The sequence below is a fragment of the Rhinoraja longicauda genome, chromosome 12 (assembly GCF_053455715.1).
Source record: "Rhinoraja longicauda isolate Sanriku21f chromosome 12, sRhiLon1.1, whole genome shotgun sequence".
NCBI classification, from domain to species: Eukaryota; Metazoa; Chordata; class Chondrichthyes; order Rajiformes; family Arhynchobatidae; genus Rhinoraja; species Rhinoraja longicauda.
The window spans coordinates 24,142,223-24,156,988 of NC_135964.1; the positions used below are offsets into that span (position 1 = coordinate 24,142,223).

Genomic DNA, 14,766 nt, shown 5'->3' on the forward strand with positions numbered 1-14,766 from the left:
CTGCCCACTCACTCAACCTGTCCAAGTCGCCCTGCATCCTCTTCGCAGTTCACACTGCCACCCAGCTTTGTGTCATCTGCAAACTTGCTAGTGTTACTTCTAATTCCATCATCCAAATCATTAATATATATTGTAAATAGTTGCTGCCCCAGCAACGAACCTTGCGGCACTCCACTTGCCACTGCCTGCCATTCTGAAAAGGTTCCCGTTTATTCCTACTCTTTGCTTCCTATCTGCCAACCAATTCTCTATTACCAATTCTCTAAACCAATACCATGTGCCCTAATTTTGCTCACCAATCTCCCGTGTGGGACTTTATCAAAGGCTTTCTGAAAGTCTAGATATACTACATCCACTGGCACTCCTTCATCCATTTTACTTGTCATATCCTCAAAAAATTCCCGAAGATTAGTCAAGCAGGATTTCCCCTTCATAAATCCATGCTGACTTGGACCAATCCTTTTACTGCTATCCAAATGCGCCATTATTACCTCTTTAATAATTGACTCCAGCATCTTCCCCACCACCGATGTCGGGCTAACTGGTCTATAATTCCCCGTTTTCTCTCTCGCTCCTTTCTTGAAAAGGAACATTTCAACATTTGTATCTGGAGTAGAGAAGTGCTTTGAGTGAATTCTTGAATGCTAGTTTTAAACATAGCATTATTTTTCTAATTGGTGGGTTCATCATATTGATTTTTTGTTTGTTTCAGGTATGAATGCGAGGAATCCTTCACAACACTGAACGTCGACATTCGAAATCATCAAAACCTTCTTGACTCACTTGAGCAGTATGTCAAAGGAGACTTACTGGAAGGTGCCAATGCATACCATTGTGAGAAATGTAATAAAAAGGTAATTGCAATTTTGTATCCAGATATTACTGGACTAGATTCTGCAGATTACCTACTGCCCACTGCATTTCTGCACAGCAACTGCGGATTTGAACATTTACCGTTCTAATATTTGGGTTTGACTTTGCACCAAACTTTCTGAATTGTGTTTTTTTTTTCCAAGACTTGAGGTATGAGCACTTAATGATATAACCCCATCTTAACATTTCATTTATTTGTTCACAAGATGTTGATTGGGGAAATTTTGGGGAATTATTGTTTTTTGAATTGCTCGTTGAGCAGAGGAGGCAGTTTAGCTGTATTTAGGTCTTGACCTGGAAATTGGTGAAATGCAAAGGATGGCAATTTTAACTTTCTAAAAGATATTTGTGAAGCAAATTAGTTTCATGATTGCTGTCTCAAAGATGCATTTATTTAGTATTTTTTAAATTCCACTTAGTAACGAGTTTAAATTTCCTCCTAGCCAAGGTGGGATCCTGCCTCAAATTTCTAAATCAGTGGTCCAAGACGAGTATATTTACACCCAAATTGTGAGCTACAAAGTCACGTTTCAACTATTAAATAAAACACTGTATTGGAGGAACTCAGCAGGACTCTAGTCTGAAGAAGGGTCATGACCTGAGGCAGCGTCTGTCCATTCGATCCACAGATGCTGCCTGACTGCGAAATTCCTCCATTGTTTTGTTTGTCAAGATTCCAGCATCTGCAGTTTATCGTGTCTGTCTTTTTAATGTAGTTGTACTCGGTTTCGGAAGTGGGAAGTTTACAAGCATAACTCTGCCCGTTGTTTTTGTTTCGAACAGTTACACTGAAAAATCTGGCTTGCATATTTTTGAAATATAAATCGCTTTGCTTTTACATAATATGCATTTCCAAAATGCCACTACTTGGCAAGCCGTTTGAGATAATGTAGTCTTACAAAATAATGTAAATGAGAGCTAATTTGTAGGACCCTACTAACTGCCATGAAATGCATCACCAGTTAACGGGGTGGTAGTGAGAGGATTAGATGATAATTTATCATAAATTATTTTATTTGGCATTGTCATGGGCATGAGTTCTCTGACATTTATGATTCATAGCAGAACTTAACATCATTATCCTATAATGTTTCCTGTTTTGCAGGTGGACACAGTGAAACGTTTGCTGATAAAGAAGTTGCCACCAGTTTTAGCAATTCAACTCAAGCGATTTGACTACGACTGGGAAAGGGAATGTGCAATAAAATTCAATGACTATTTTGAGTTTCCTCGAGAGTTGGACATGGAGCCCTACACAGTGGCTGGAGTTGCCAAATTGGAAGGGGATGACATCAACCCAGAAAATCAGTTGATTCAAAATGACCAGCCAGATAATGAACAACCTGGTAGCACCAAATATAGACTAGTTGGTGTGCTGGTGCACAGTGGTCAGGCCAGTGGTGGACATTACTATTCATATATTATTCAGCGAAATGGTGGCGATGGTGAAAAAAATAAGTGGTATAAGTTTGATGATGGTGATGTAACTGAGTGCAAAATGGATGACGATGAAGAGATGAAAAACCAATGTTTTGGTGGTGAATACATGGGCGAAGTGTTTGATCATATGATGAAACGTATGTCATACAGGCGACAAAAACGATGGTGGAATGCCTACATCCTTTTTTATGAACGAATGGACACCATAGATAAAGATAATGAATTAATTAAGTACATCTCTGAGCTTGAGATTAGCATTAAACCGCACCAGATAAAAATGCCAATTGTTATTGAACGAAGTGTCCGGAAACAAAACGTGCAATTTATGCACAACAGAATGCAGTATAGTTTGGAGTATTTCCAATTCATTAAGAAACTATTAACATGTAACAGTGTCTACCTGAATCCTCCACCTGGTGAGTATGAACTATCTTTTTTTGATAACAGTGCATTTCTAAAAATATAAAATATAGTTTAAGTGGTGCTACTGCCACAAAAGATATGTCATGTAAATATGAAAATAATGTTTCTGGTCCACTGAACTGTTTGAATTAAAAACTGAATGCTTTTATCAAGGAATTAGGAAAGTCCAATTTCCCTAGCAGCCGGAAAAAGGATTAAATATATAAAAACTGATAGCCTGAAGAATTAGAGGGAAATTTATTTCTTAATGTATGGTTAGGTTGTAGGAATATGCCACATTAAAGGGTTGCAGAAATGTTTACATTGAAAATAAATCATTTACCATAACATATAGGACTGTTGACTGAATGTTATGTTTGGGTTCGGTAACTAATTTGACAAAATGATTGCCCCTAGTTGTATTTTGTTTCTGCTATAGTATTTTAATTCTGTGACCAAGTCCTAGATTGTTCGTCTCTTTTTCGGTAGTAAAAACATTTTTTAAAGGGGAATTGAAACAAACATTTTATATTGGAAAACTCAGCTTTCAACAAGATATTCACTACTTCAGCTATGCAGGCACTTTGCATTTATTGTAATTTAAATAATTAATTTATTGCTCGACAGCTTTGACCCAGCCTTTTGCAACATTTACATTTTCTTTTGTTACCAAGATAATACATTTCAATTATTCCATTGTGTGTAAAGTTACTCTTTGGTAGAGCAGTATAGGTTTCACTATTTTGCTTTTTCAGAAGCTGGACCATGGACAAAACACTTTTACAGAGTAACCATTTGGTATAAATAGTAAACAGTCGTTCATTGAGTACATGAGATATTTTGTCTCTATGTGGATGTTTGAGCAAAGATCAGTCTTTCCATGTTATTAATGGCAGGTGTGGCTGCCATTACCAACATGGCTGCTGCCATAACTCCAGCTTTCCCCTTAGGTAGCGCAGCGGTAGAGTTGCTGCTTTACAGCGAATGCAGCGCCGGAGACTCAGGTTCGATCCTGACTACGGGTGCTGCACTGTAAGGAGTTTGTACGTTCTCCCCGTGACCTGCGTGGGTTTTCTCCGAAATCTTCGGTTTCCTCCCACACTCCAAAGACGTACAGGTATGTAGGTTAATTGGCTGGGTGAAATGTAAAAATTGTCCCTAGTGGGTGTAGGATAGTGTTAATGTGCGGGGACCGCTGGGCGGCACGGACTTGGTGGGCCGAAAAGGCCAGTTTCCGGCTGTATATATATGATATGATATGATATGATAGGTCTCCTGAGGTATTACTTAAGATGGCACTGCCTGAAAAGAAAGAGATGTTGCTCTTCCAGTGGAAAGGTCTCTTTGAAATCTCAAAATTGCCACCTCATCCTACTCCAGTCCATTAACCAAACAGTTTCCCCTTGGGATGCATATAAATGTTTTTGGAGCTCTGGTTAAGAAAACATACAGGACTTGTGTATTGACTGATTCATGGAATACAAAAGCAAGTAGGTTTATGTTGGAAACGTGTAGGATGCTACGTAGGTCACAGGCACTGTACTGTCTAGTTATCAGATTGTAGGAGGGAGGGGGCAGAGGAGAGGCTGTTCCCACAGGTTTGAGTGCTATATTCTGGCCAGGGTTGGGGTGATTTACATGAGAACAAAGGAGACCAGGGGGGAAAGAAAGAAAACTACTGGAGGAATTCAGTAATAGAGCACAAAACCAGGGCTTCAGGCCATCTTGTTCCTGTCAACCAAGATGTCCTGTCTCAACTAATCCCTTTTGATGCATTTGGCCCAGATCCCTTCCTATTTATGTGCCTGTCTAAGTGTCATTTAGATGTATCTAACTCAACGTCTACCTCAACTACTTCCTCTTGCAGCTCGTTCCAAATACACAACAACCTCTTTGTGATAAAGTTGGTACTCCTATAAAAATGTTCCCTTATCACCTTAAATCTATACCCTTTAGTTCATAATTCCCAGAACTGCGAAAAATACAATTTTCACCCTATCGAAACAGCATTGATTTTATACACCTCTTTAAGATTACCCTTCAGTCCCCTATGCTGCAAGGAACAAAATCCTAGCCTGCCCAACCTCTCCCTATAACTCAGGCCCTCAAGTATGAAAACATCCATGTAAATCTGGTCTGCACTCTTTCCAGCTTAATGAAATCTTTCCTATAGCAGAGCGATCAAAATAACACAGTACTCAAAATGTGGCCTCACCACTGTCTTGTACAACTGTAACATAACATCCCCACTTATTTACTCAAAAGCCACCTTCACCACCCTATTTACCTGTGACTGTGTACTTGTATTCCTAGATCCCTCTGCTCACCGCACATCAGGGTCACAGTCATTATAAACAACAATACTCCTCAGGACCCTTCTGTTCATTGTGCTCAATGGATCAAGCTGCATGTGTGAAATGTGAAACAATGTTTTGGGTCGGAACCCTTCTTCAGACTGATGGAGTAGATCGCTAATGCATTTCACTCAGCCTTTTTGATTTTTTACGTGTGTTATGGAATAACTATTTATTTGGGTCTCACTCAACATTCAATAATACTGACAGTTGTCAATGGCTCAATGCAAGCAGGAAGTGCGGGAAATTTACAAACATTTAACAATATTAATTGTGATTTATTGTCTCTGAGAAACACAGGCTTAATTTTGGTAGCAGGCAGAGATTAATCTTATCCAACTTTCCAGGGTTGGTACTGTTGGCACAACAATACCAACTTCTGTAAAGGTATGTTCATGTCTCTGCGAGGCCTGCATTTAAAGCCCATTCCTATTGGCCTGGAAAAAGTTATCTATTTCCTTAAACCATTACAGGTGTTGTGAAGGTATTCCATGTTGCTGTTAGATAAGGACTTCCAAGACGTTGACCAAGTGATCCTCATGTTAGGTTCTTGAGACTTGCAGAACAAAGTGCTGATAGTGGCATTCCCATATACCTACTATTATTATAGGTGTTGGAAGTTGTAGATTTGTATTTTGCTGTTGAAGAAATATTCGATAATTGCTGCAGGGCGAACTTGTAAAATAGTTATTGTTTGTTGAGGGGTGGACAGTGTAAATGTTTGGCAGGGAGATAAAATATTCATCAACATGATCATCTTGTGCACGCTATTCCAAGCAAGCTGAGAGCATTCTATCACATTCCCAGCAAGCCTCAAGGACAGAGAAAATAACACCACTCAGCAGTTTAGGCAGCATTTGTAGAAAGAGAGCATTTAAACTTAAACCTTTATGATGACTGAGAAATAGAGAAAACAGGTTATTTTGAAGTTATAGAGAGAAGGAAGGTTGGGATGCAAAACAATATCCTCGATGGAACGAGGAATAACCTGCTTATAAATTGTTGATGAATCCAACTGATAAACTAATGAAAACAATCAGAAAGGGTGGCACGGTGGCGTAGCGGTAGAGCTACTGCCTTAAAGTGCCAGAGACCCGGTTCGATCCTGACTATGGGTGCGTGTTTGTATGGAGTTTGTACGTTTTCCCCGTGACCTGTGTTGGTTTCCTCTGAGATCTTCGGTTTCCTCCCACAATCCAAAGACATACAGGTTTGTAGGTTAATTGGCTTGGTGTAAATGTAGAAATTGTCCCTAGTGTGTGTAGAGTAGTGTTAATGTGCGGGGATTGCTGGTAGGTGCAGACTCAGTGGGCCAAAGGGCCTGTTTCTCTAAACTAAACTAAACATAGAAACATAGAAAATAGGTGCAGGAGGAGGCCACCGGGCCCTTCGAGCCAGCACTGCCATTTATTGTGATCATGGCCAACAAAGGGAACATTTTTCCTGCATCTAGCTTGTCCAGTCCTTTTATAACTTTATATGTCTCTATAAGATCCCTTCTCATCCTTCTAAACTGCTGTGAATACAAGCCTAGTCTTTTCAATCTTTCCTCATATGACAGTCCCGCCATCCCAGGGATCAATCTCGTGAACCTACGCTGCACTGCCTCAATTACAAGGATGTCCTTCCTCAAAGGAGACCAAAACTGTACACAATACTCCAGATGTGGTTTTACCAGGGCCCTATACAACTGCAGAAGAACCTCTTTACTCCTATACTGAAATTCTCTCATTATGAAGGTCAACATGCCATTAGCTTTCTTCACTGCCTGCTGTACCTGCACGCCAACTTTCAGTGACTGGTGTACAAGGACACCCAGGTCTCGCTGCACTTCCCCCTAACCTGACACCATTGAGATAATAATCTGCCTCCTTGTTTTTGCCGCCAAAGTGGATAACCTCACATTTATATACATTATACTGCATCTGCCCACTCACTAAACCTGTCCAGGTCACCCTGCAACCTCCTAACATCCTCTTCGCAGTTCACACTGCCACCCAGCTTGTGTCATCTGCAAACTTACAATACAATATATCTTTATTGTCATTGTACAGGGGTACAACGAGATTGGGAATGCGCCTCCCATACGATGCAATAAATTAATTAGCTAGTCAGTATTAATTTAAACAACCCAATGAAACAAATTAGAACAGTTTTAAAACAGAATAAAGTGCAAATAGATGTGCCGGTTCACTGTGCGATGTGACCATCCAGCTCAGCAGGACCGGTTCATAGCAGCTATGGCCCTGGGGATGAAGCTGTTCCTGAGTCTGGAGGTGCAGGCGTAGAAGGCCTTCTATCGTCTGCCCGATGGTAGAAGTTCGAACAGATTGTTGCAGGGGTGTGAAGAGTCTTTGTGGATGCTGGTGGCTTTTTTGAGGCATCGTGTGTTGGAGATGCCCTCCAAGGCTGGTAGCTGTGTTCCGTTAGTCCTCTGAGCTCTATGGACTACCCGCTGAAGAGCTTTCCTCTCTGCCTCCGTGCAGTTGAGATACCACACAGGGATGCTATGTGTTAGGATGCTCTCTATGGTGCAGCGGTAGAAGGTCGGCAGCAGCTGTTGGGGTAGACCAGACTTTTTCAGTGTTCTTAGGTAGAACAGTCGTTGCTGTGCCTTCTTGACCAACGCAGCAGTGTTAGTGGACCATGTTAGGTCCTCCGAAATGTGAGTGCCCAGAAACTTGAAGCTGGACACTCTCTCCACACGGTCCCCGTTGATAAAGATCGGGGCGTATTCCCCGTTGTGTGACCTACGGAAGTTGATGATCAGCTCCTTGGTCTTGGTGGTATTTAGGGACAGGTTGTTATCAGAGCACCAGTCCGCCAGGTTCTGCACCGTTTCCGCCTTCCGCAGAGACCGTTTCCTCCACAATCCCTGGTTAACTCATCCCTTCCCACTCAAACCACCCCATCCCCAGGTACCTTCCCCTGCAACCGCAGGAAATGCAACACCTGTCCCTTTACCTCACCCCTCGACTCTGTCCAGGGACCCCAACAGTCTTTTCAGGTTAGGCAGAGTTTCACTTGCACCTCCACCAACCTAATCTACCGTATCCGTTGTTCAAGATGTGGACTCTTGTACATCAGCGAGACCAAATGTAGACTGGGCAATCATTTTGCTGAACACTTTCGTTCACTCTGCTTGAACCTACCTGTTCTCCCGGTTGCTGAACACTCTAATTCTCCTTCCCATTCCCACACAGACCTTTCTATCCTAGGCCTCCTACATTGTCAGAGTGAGGCTAAATGCAAATTGGAGGAACAGCATCTCATATTTCGCTTGGGCAGCTTACAGCCCAGTGGTATGAATTTTGATTTTTCTAACTTCAAGTAACCGCGGCATTCCCCCTCTCCATCCCTTCCCCACCCAAGTCGCACCAGCTTCTCGTTTTCACCCAACAAACAGCTAACAATGGCGTGTTTCCTTTATCATCATTACTTTTTTGCATTTCTTTCATTCATTGTTGTATATTTTTCTACGTCATCTTCTATATCTCTCGTTTCCCTTTCCCGTGACTTTTAGTCTGAAGAAGGGTCTCGACCCGAAACGTCACCCATTCCTTCTCTCCAGGGATGCTGCCTGTCCTGCTGAGTTACTCCAGCTTCTTGTGTCTAACTTCACTTATCATCCGTAGACACAAAATGCTGGAGTAACTCAGCGGGTCAGGCATCTCGGGAGAAAAGGAATGGGTGAAGTTTCGGGTCGAGACCCTTCTTCAGACTGAAAGTCACGGGAAAGGGAAACAAGAGATATAGACTATGATGTAGAGAGATATAGAACAATGAATGAAAGATATGCATAAAAGTAATGATGATAAAGGAAACAAGCCATCGTTAGCTGTTGGTCTGGACCCGAAACGTCACCCATTCCTTCTCTCCCGATATGCTGCCTGAGTTACTCCAGCATTTTGTGTCTACCTTCGATTTAACCCAGCATCTGCAGTTTTTTTCCTTTCCACTTATCATCCTTCTTACTTATCAGATTCTACAATGTGTCGCCCTTTGTCATGTACATGTCACTTCCAGCCTTTGTCTCTACCTCCCCCTCCTTCCCCCAGCTGACTCCATTTGCCCATCATTTCCCTCTTCACCTGGATCCACCTATCACTTGCCAGTTTCGTCCTCACCCCCTTCACCTCCATAGTGGCCATCTCCCATCTACACAGTCCCGATGAAGGTCCGGGCCCTAAACATTGACCTCCCTCTACCTCCATATATTCTGCATTATCTCACTGAGATCCTCCAATAGTTTGCGTTTCTTTGTTCCTGTGTTGAGTATGATGTCGTGCATTTGGGTTTGCAAAAGGCATACTCAGGTGCCAGACATAGGATGGTGTACCAATTGTTGGGTACGATCTGGGAACAGCATAAGACAATAGGGTCATTTTCGTGGGTGGTAATCAACAATTGGTGCTCAGACCAGAGCTGTTTACAACCTGAATTCATGAAAGGACTACATGAAATTGGCTGATGATACAAAGCTAGGTGAAAAATTAAACTCTAAAGAGCACACAGCTGAGAGATATTGCAACTTGAAAAAAACAAGGAGGTAGTGAATGGGCTATAGTGTGGAAAAATGTTAAGTTAGTCATTGCAAAATGAAGAATTTGCCTATAAAATAGTTACATGTTGAAATCCCCAAACTTTTGGGATTTTTAAAAAGCCAGTATTACTAAAATGATGGAAATATCCTGCTGGTTAGTTGCATTTGTGGATTAAGAAAACAATTTGTTACCTGAGTAAAGTTAGATTTTTACTAATGTTTTAAGATATGGAGTAACTGGAGGGAAGCAACAGCAAAAGCAATGTCTCTGATGGGATGAAAGGCTGGAAAGATACAATGACAAATGAAATGATGGAGTGAGGAGAAATGGGTGGTTGTGGGACAAGTGGTGAATCAAAAAGTGGTCTGGAACAGGCACAAACAGCTGCTGTTGAATCATAGCAAAGCTGTTGAACTTGGTGCAGAGTTCTGAAGGATGTAATGTGCTTGATATTTTTGTTAAGCTTCTTTGAGCGATATTGGAACAAGTCTTAGAGGGGCTCATAATACATGCAACAAGAATATTTGGGTCAAACTTAAGAATGGATATGTTCTACAAAGCACTTGGCTTTCTTCGGCAGAGATAAATGTAAGCAGTTAATACAGTATATAAATTGAAATGAGAGTCCACCCTGCTGGATGTTGTTTCGAGGCACAGGTCGACAAAAGTGAGTAAAAGAACAGCTGTTGCATCTCCTGTCATTGCAAGTGTCTGTCATCATGGCAAGAGAAGGACATATTGACAGCAAATCTTGAAAGGAAATATGTAATTTTGTCACAGACTGGAGGTACAGAATTATTGGAATATGTTCCATTGAACTTGAACCTTGGTGGGCTGCCAGATGATGGTAAGCAGATTCTGGGAGGGATTGATGGAAAAGAGTGAATGCATGAAAATTGTATTCAACCATCCTGCCATCTAAAACTGAAAATAATTTTTATTTGAGAGAGGTAGGCATATTGGGATGGAATGGGGTAGCATTGTGAGAAAAGATAGTAATTTAGGCCAAGAAACTGGGAGAAAGGAGAGGAGAATTTGCAAGGAACAGAATGGGAGACTGGTTGGTGAAGGAAATGGACTTTGCCTGTGGCTTCTTGGTAATTACTACAATTGGACTTGACCTTTTCCATGACCATTTTTTCCCATCAGCAGATATTTCACCTGGAGTGAAATAAAATGAATGCATTGTAATGTTTTGTCAATTACTAATTTTCTTTGTCAAATATTTATGGGCGACTTTTTAGACTTGTGTGTACACATTTCTCATGTGTAAATTAATATTTCTGTTATTTTATCGCACAAATGGAGGCCACTCAACTCATTGTGTCCTTGCTGACCAAATATTGATTAAATAATTTTTGTTTCCAAATTACTGGGCTATTCCGCCTTGAGGAACTTTTCTAAAGATTTCTGCCTCCACCACCTTTTTAGACATGTTTCCTGACTACGTTATTCACTGTAAGATGAATAAGGTTTTCCTGGCCCAGTCCCTCAAATATTTGGACCACTTACTTCAACCTGTGCTCTCTGGGCATTTAACTTTCTACTGAGAGAAAAGAGGATTTGTCTTGCCTCGTTGAATAGATTTTTTAAAATTTCCTTGTTCCATTTTGATCCAAAGGAAAAAAAACCCCAGACTAGCTGGTTTCTCATAATCATAATCTTCCAGCCCTAAAAACTAAATTTCCGCTTCACCTCCCTTGTAATTTGATTGTTACTGTAGTCTAGAGAACAGAACTAAATACAGCATGGTGAATATTTAATAGTTTTAGAAGTCCAAATGCTCTTATTTTCTGTGCTGCAGCCAATAAAGGCCAAGTATATGACCTGCAGCCTCAAGCATTTTATAGATTTACCAATATGCGCTTCAAGATCCTCGTGTTCCTTTACATTTTCTGATATGCTTTTATTTATTGTGTATTTGCCAGTTTTCTTGATATAAACAAGAATTTCCATGATATTGTGAACCGAGAATATACTACTTAACAATCAACCACATAGCAAATTTTGGAATCATTGACATCATTATTTGTGGTCCCTACTTTTGAATCTGTATAATTCATAAAAACCAAAAATAATTGATTTGTTAAGCCCAGTTAAAACACATTGCATTTTTTTTCTAGTCGGTGGACGTCCCATCGATGGTTGGATCCTTGCTTTCTCTCTATAAACCCATTCTTAATCCAACTTGCCACTCCCCTTGAATCCAATGAGTTAGTAATTTCTTTGTCCATCTGCTCTGTGAACTATCAAATACCTTGCTGAAATGATTTCTACTACATCAAATGCACATTTAAATGTAGGGCAAGGAGCACTCGTTGCATGAGACCTTTGGAAATACAAGTTTTAAAGTCAATTGTTCCTTCCAAGCATGCACCATCTTTCCTCCTAATATTATTACTGAAAGAAATTTGCATTTTAGTGAATCAATAGAACTGTTTTCTATCTACTCTACAGTCTGTTCCATATCTGTAACTTAATCATGCTCCATGTTTTTCTAAAAGCCACTGAATTTTAAAAACTTGTTGAATTTTGTCGGAACTCATTTTTCAGATCTATTATATTGCTCATCCTTACCTGTGAAAGTGAGATTTTAAATTTGCATACTTTACCTGCATAAATTATGGATGTCAAGGATAGATACAATGATGTGGCGTGATGAAACGCCATAGTGTTCATCTCCTGACTTTGAAATTGTTGCAATAACTTGTGTACATTTTCATTTGTGTTTGCGTTCAAATGAGAAAACCCAGTAATGTTTCTTTCAGTAAGCAATTGACTCTCAAGAAATCTGATTTATGCAGGACAAGATCATCTATTATCAGAAGCTGAAGAATTGGCCATGATAAGCATTCAACTTGCTGCAAGATTCTTGTTTAATACTGGGTTTCACACAAAGAAAATAGTCCGAGGTCCAGCAAGTGAATGGTGAGTGAGTTATTTGTAATGTTTGTTTTTTCCAAGCAATTGTCTACTTTTGTTTAACTTAAATCAAGGACTGAAGACGTGTGTTGACGTCTGCTGCTCATTGAAGAATTTCAAAAGGAAATAAAAATGAGAATTTATAAATTTCCATCATCAGCATTTAGCTTCGAAATCAAAATGTATATCAGCATCCATTACCAATGTAAAACTTAAAACTTGGCTGATTTTGCATTTGTCTAATGGAATGCTTTGGAGGGTTGATACAGGTAGACGTTTGAGATAGTTCCCATGAGATTCGTTATCTATAAATTTATTTTCACATTTTAAACTGCATAAGGTTAAATTTTTAAATCACTGCAATATTAGCAGATTGGATGATCTAATATTACCACTGTTATTAAACTTCATTTTTGTCCTGCATTGGGTGAGGTTAGTTTTTAAACACTGAATCAAAGCATTTGATCTATGAAATACATTTTGATACAACCTGAAATGTAACTCATTGGCTAATAATTAAAGAAAAATAATTGGTGCTTTGTACAAGGTGGTCTTAGCAAGAGGGATTTCTTTACTCAATGTCACATCCCAACCCATTTGAGGATGTGACAAGTAAAATGGATGAAGGGGAGCCAGTGGATGTAGTGTATCTAGACTTTCAGAAAACCTTTGATAAGGTCCCACACGGGAGATTGGTGAGCAAAATTAGAGCACATGGTATTGGGGGTAGGGTGTTGACATGGATAGATAATTGGTTGGCAGACAGGAAGCAAAGAGTAGGAGTAAACGGGTCCTTTTCAGAATGGCAGGCAGTGGCGAGTGGAGTGCCGCAAGGCTCGGTGTTGGGGCCGCAACTGTTTACCATATATATTAATGATTTGGACAAAGGAATTAGAAGTAACACTAGCAAGTTTGCAGATGACACAAAGCTGGGTGGCAGTGTGAACTGTAAAGAGGATGTTAGGAGGTTGCAGGGTGACCTGGACAAGTTGAGTGAGTGGCAGATGAATGGCAGATGCAGTATAATATTGATAAATGTGAGGTTATCCACTTTGGCGGCAAAAACAAGGAGGCAGATTATTATCTCGATGGTGTCAGGTTAGGTAAGAGGGAAGTGCAGCGAGACCTGGGTGTCCTTGTACACCAGTCACTGAAAGTTGGTGTGCAGGTACAGCAGGCAGTGAAGAAAGCTAATGGCATGTTGGCCTTCATAACGAGAGGATTTCAGTATAGGAGTAAAGAGGTTCTTCTGCAGTTGTATAGGGCCCTGGTACAACCACATCTGGAATATTGTGTACAGTATTGGTCTCCTAATTTGAGGAAGGACATCCTTGTAATTGAGGCAGTGCAGCGTAGGTTCACGAGATTGATCCCTGGGATGGCGGGACTGCCATATGAGGAAAGGTTGAAAAGACTAGGCTTGTATTCACTGGAGTTTAGAAGGTTGAGAGGGGATCTTATGGAGACATATAAAATTATAAAAGGACTGAACAAGCTAGATGCATAAAAAATGTTCCCAATGTTGGGGGAGTCCAGAACCAGGGGCCACAGTCTTAGAATAAAGGGGAGGCCATTTAAAACTGAGGTGAGAAAGAACTTTTTCACCCAGAGAGTTGTGAATTTGTGGAATTCTCTGCCACAGAGGGCAGTGGAGGCCAAATCACTGGATGAATTTAAGAGAGAGTTAGATAGAGCTCTGGAGACTAGTGGAATCAAGGGATATGGGGAGAGGTTGGGCACAGGTTACAGATTGTGGATGATCAGCCATGATCACATTGAATGGCGGTGCTGGCTCAAAGGGCCGAATGGCCTCCTCATGCACCTATTTTGTATGTTTCTAACCCATGATCCACCACACACACAACCTGGAAAAATGTGGTTTACCCAGGCTCTTACTTCGCTGCAAAAGGCTTTATACATATCACACAAGGCACAGGAAATCTACAATAAGGCTTTTGGAGATTGTAGAATTGTATTGCTGCAATCATTCTTACATGTTTCTAGACAGAAAATAAAATAACTCAACTCATTTTTTAATTGCTTTTCTCTTACCAGTTCTTAAATTTGATCACGTTTTATTTTACCAATTGTCTGTTAATCATCTGCCTCAGGATAGACTTGCTGACTGTTGCATCAATATTGTAATCTTGTTTCTTGGCTATGTCCATAGATGTTATTTTTATCTCGTACTATTTTTGAGCAGCACGAAGTCCTCTCAAAGCCAAATCTTC

The 14,766-nt window shown here is 40.5% G+C and overlaps 1 protein-coding gene across 6 annotated transcripts in view; it reads left to right on the top strand.

Moving 5' to 3' along the window:
- The window catches only part of usp9 (ubiquitin specific peptidase 9), a 185,580-nt gene that overhangs the window by 149,092 nt on the left and 21,722 nt on the right, over positions 1 to 14,766 (top strand). For all 6 annotated transcript variants that reach the window (XM_078409184.1, XM_078409183.1, XM_078409185.1 and 3 more), the window contains 3 exons: positions 713 to 854; positions 1,979 to 2,729; positions 12,418 to 12,541. In XM_078409184.1, the coding sequence (XP_078265310.1) occupies positions 713 to 854; positions 1,979 to 2,729; positions 12,418 to 12,541 (1,017 nt within the window). The remainder of the gene's footprint in view (positions 1 to 712; positions 855 to 1,978; positions 2,730 to 12,417; positions 12,542 to 14,766) is intronic.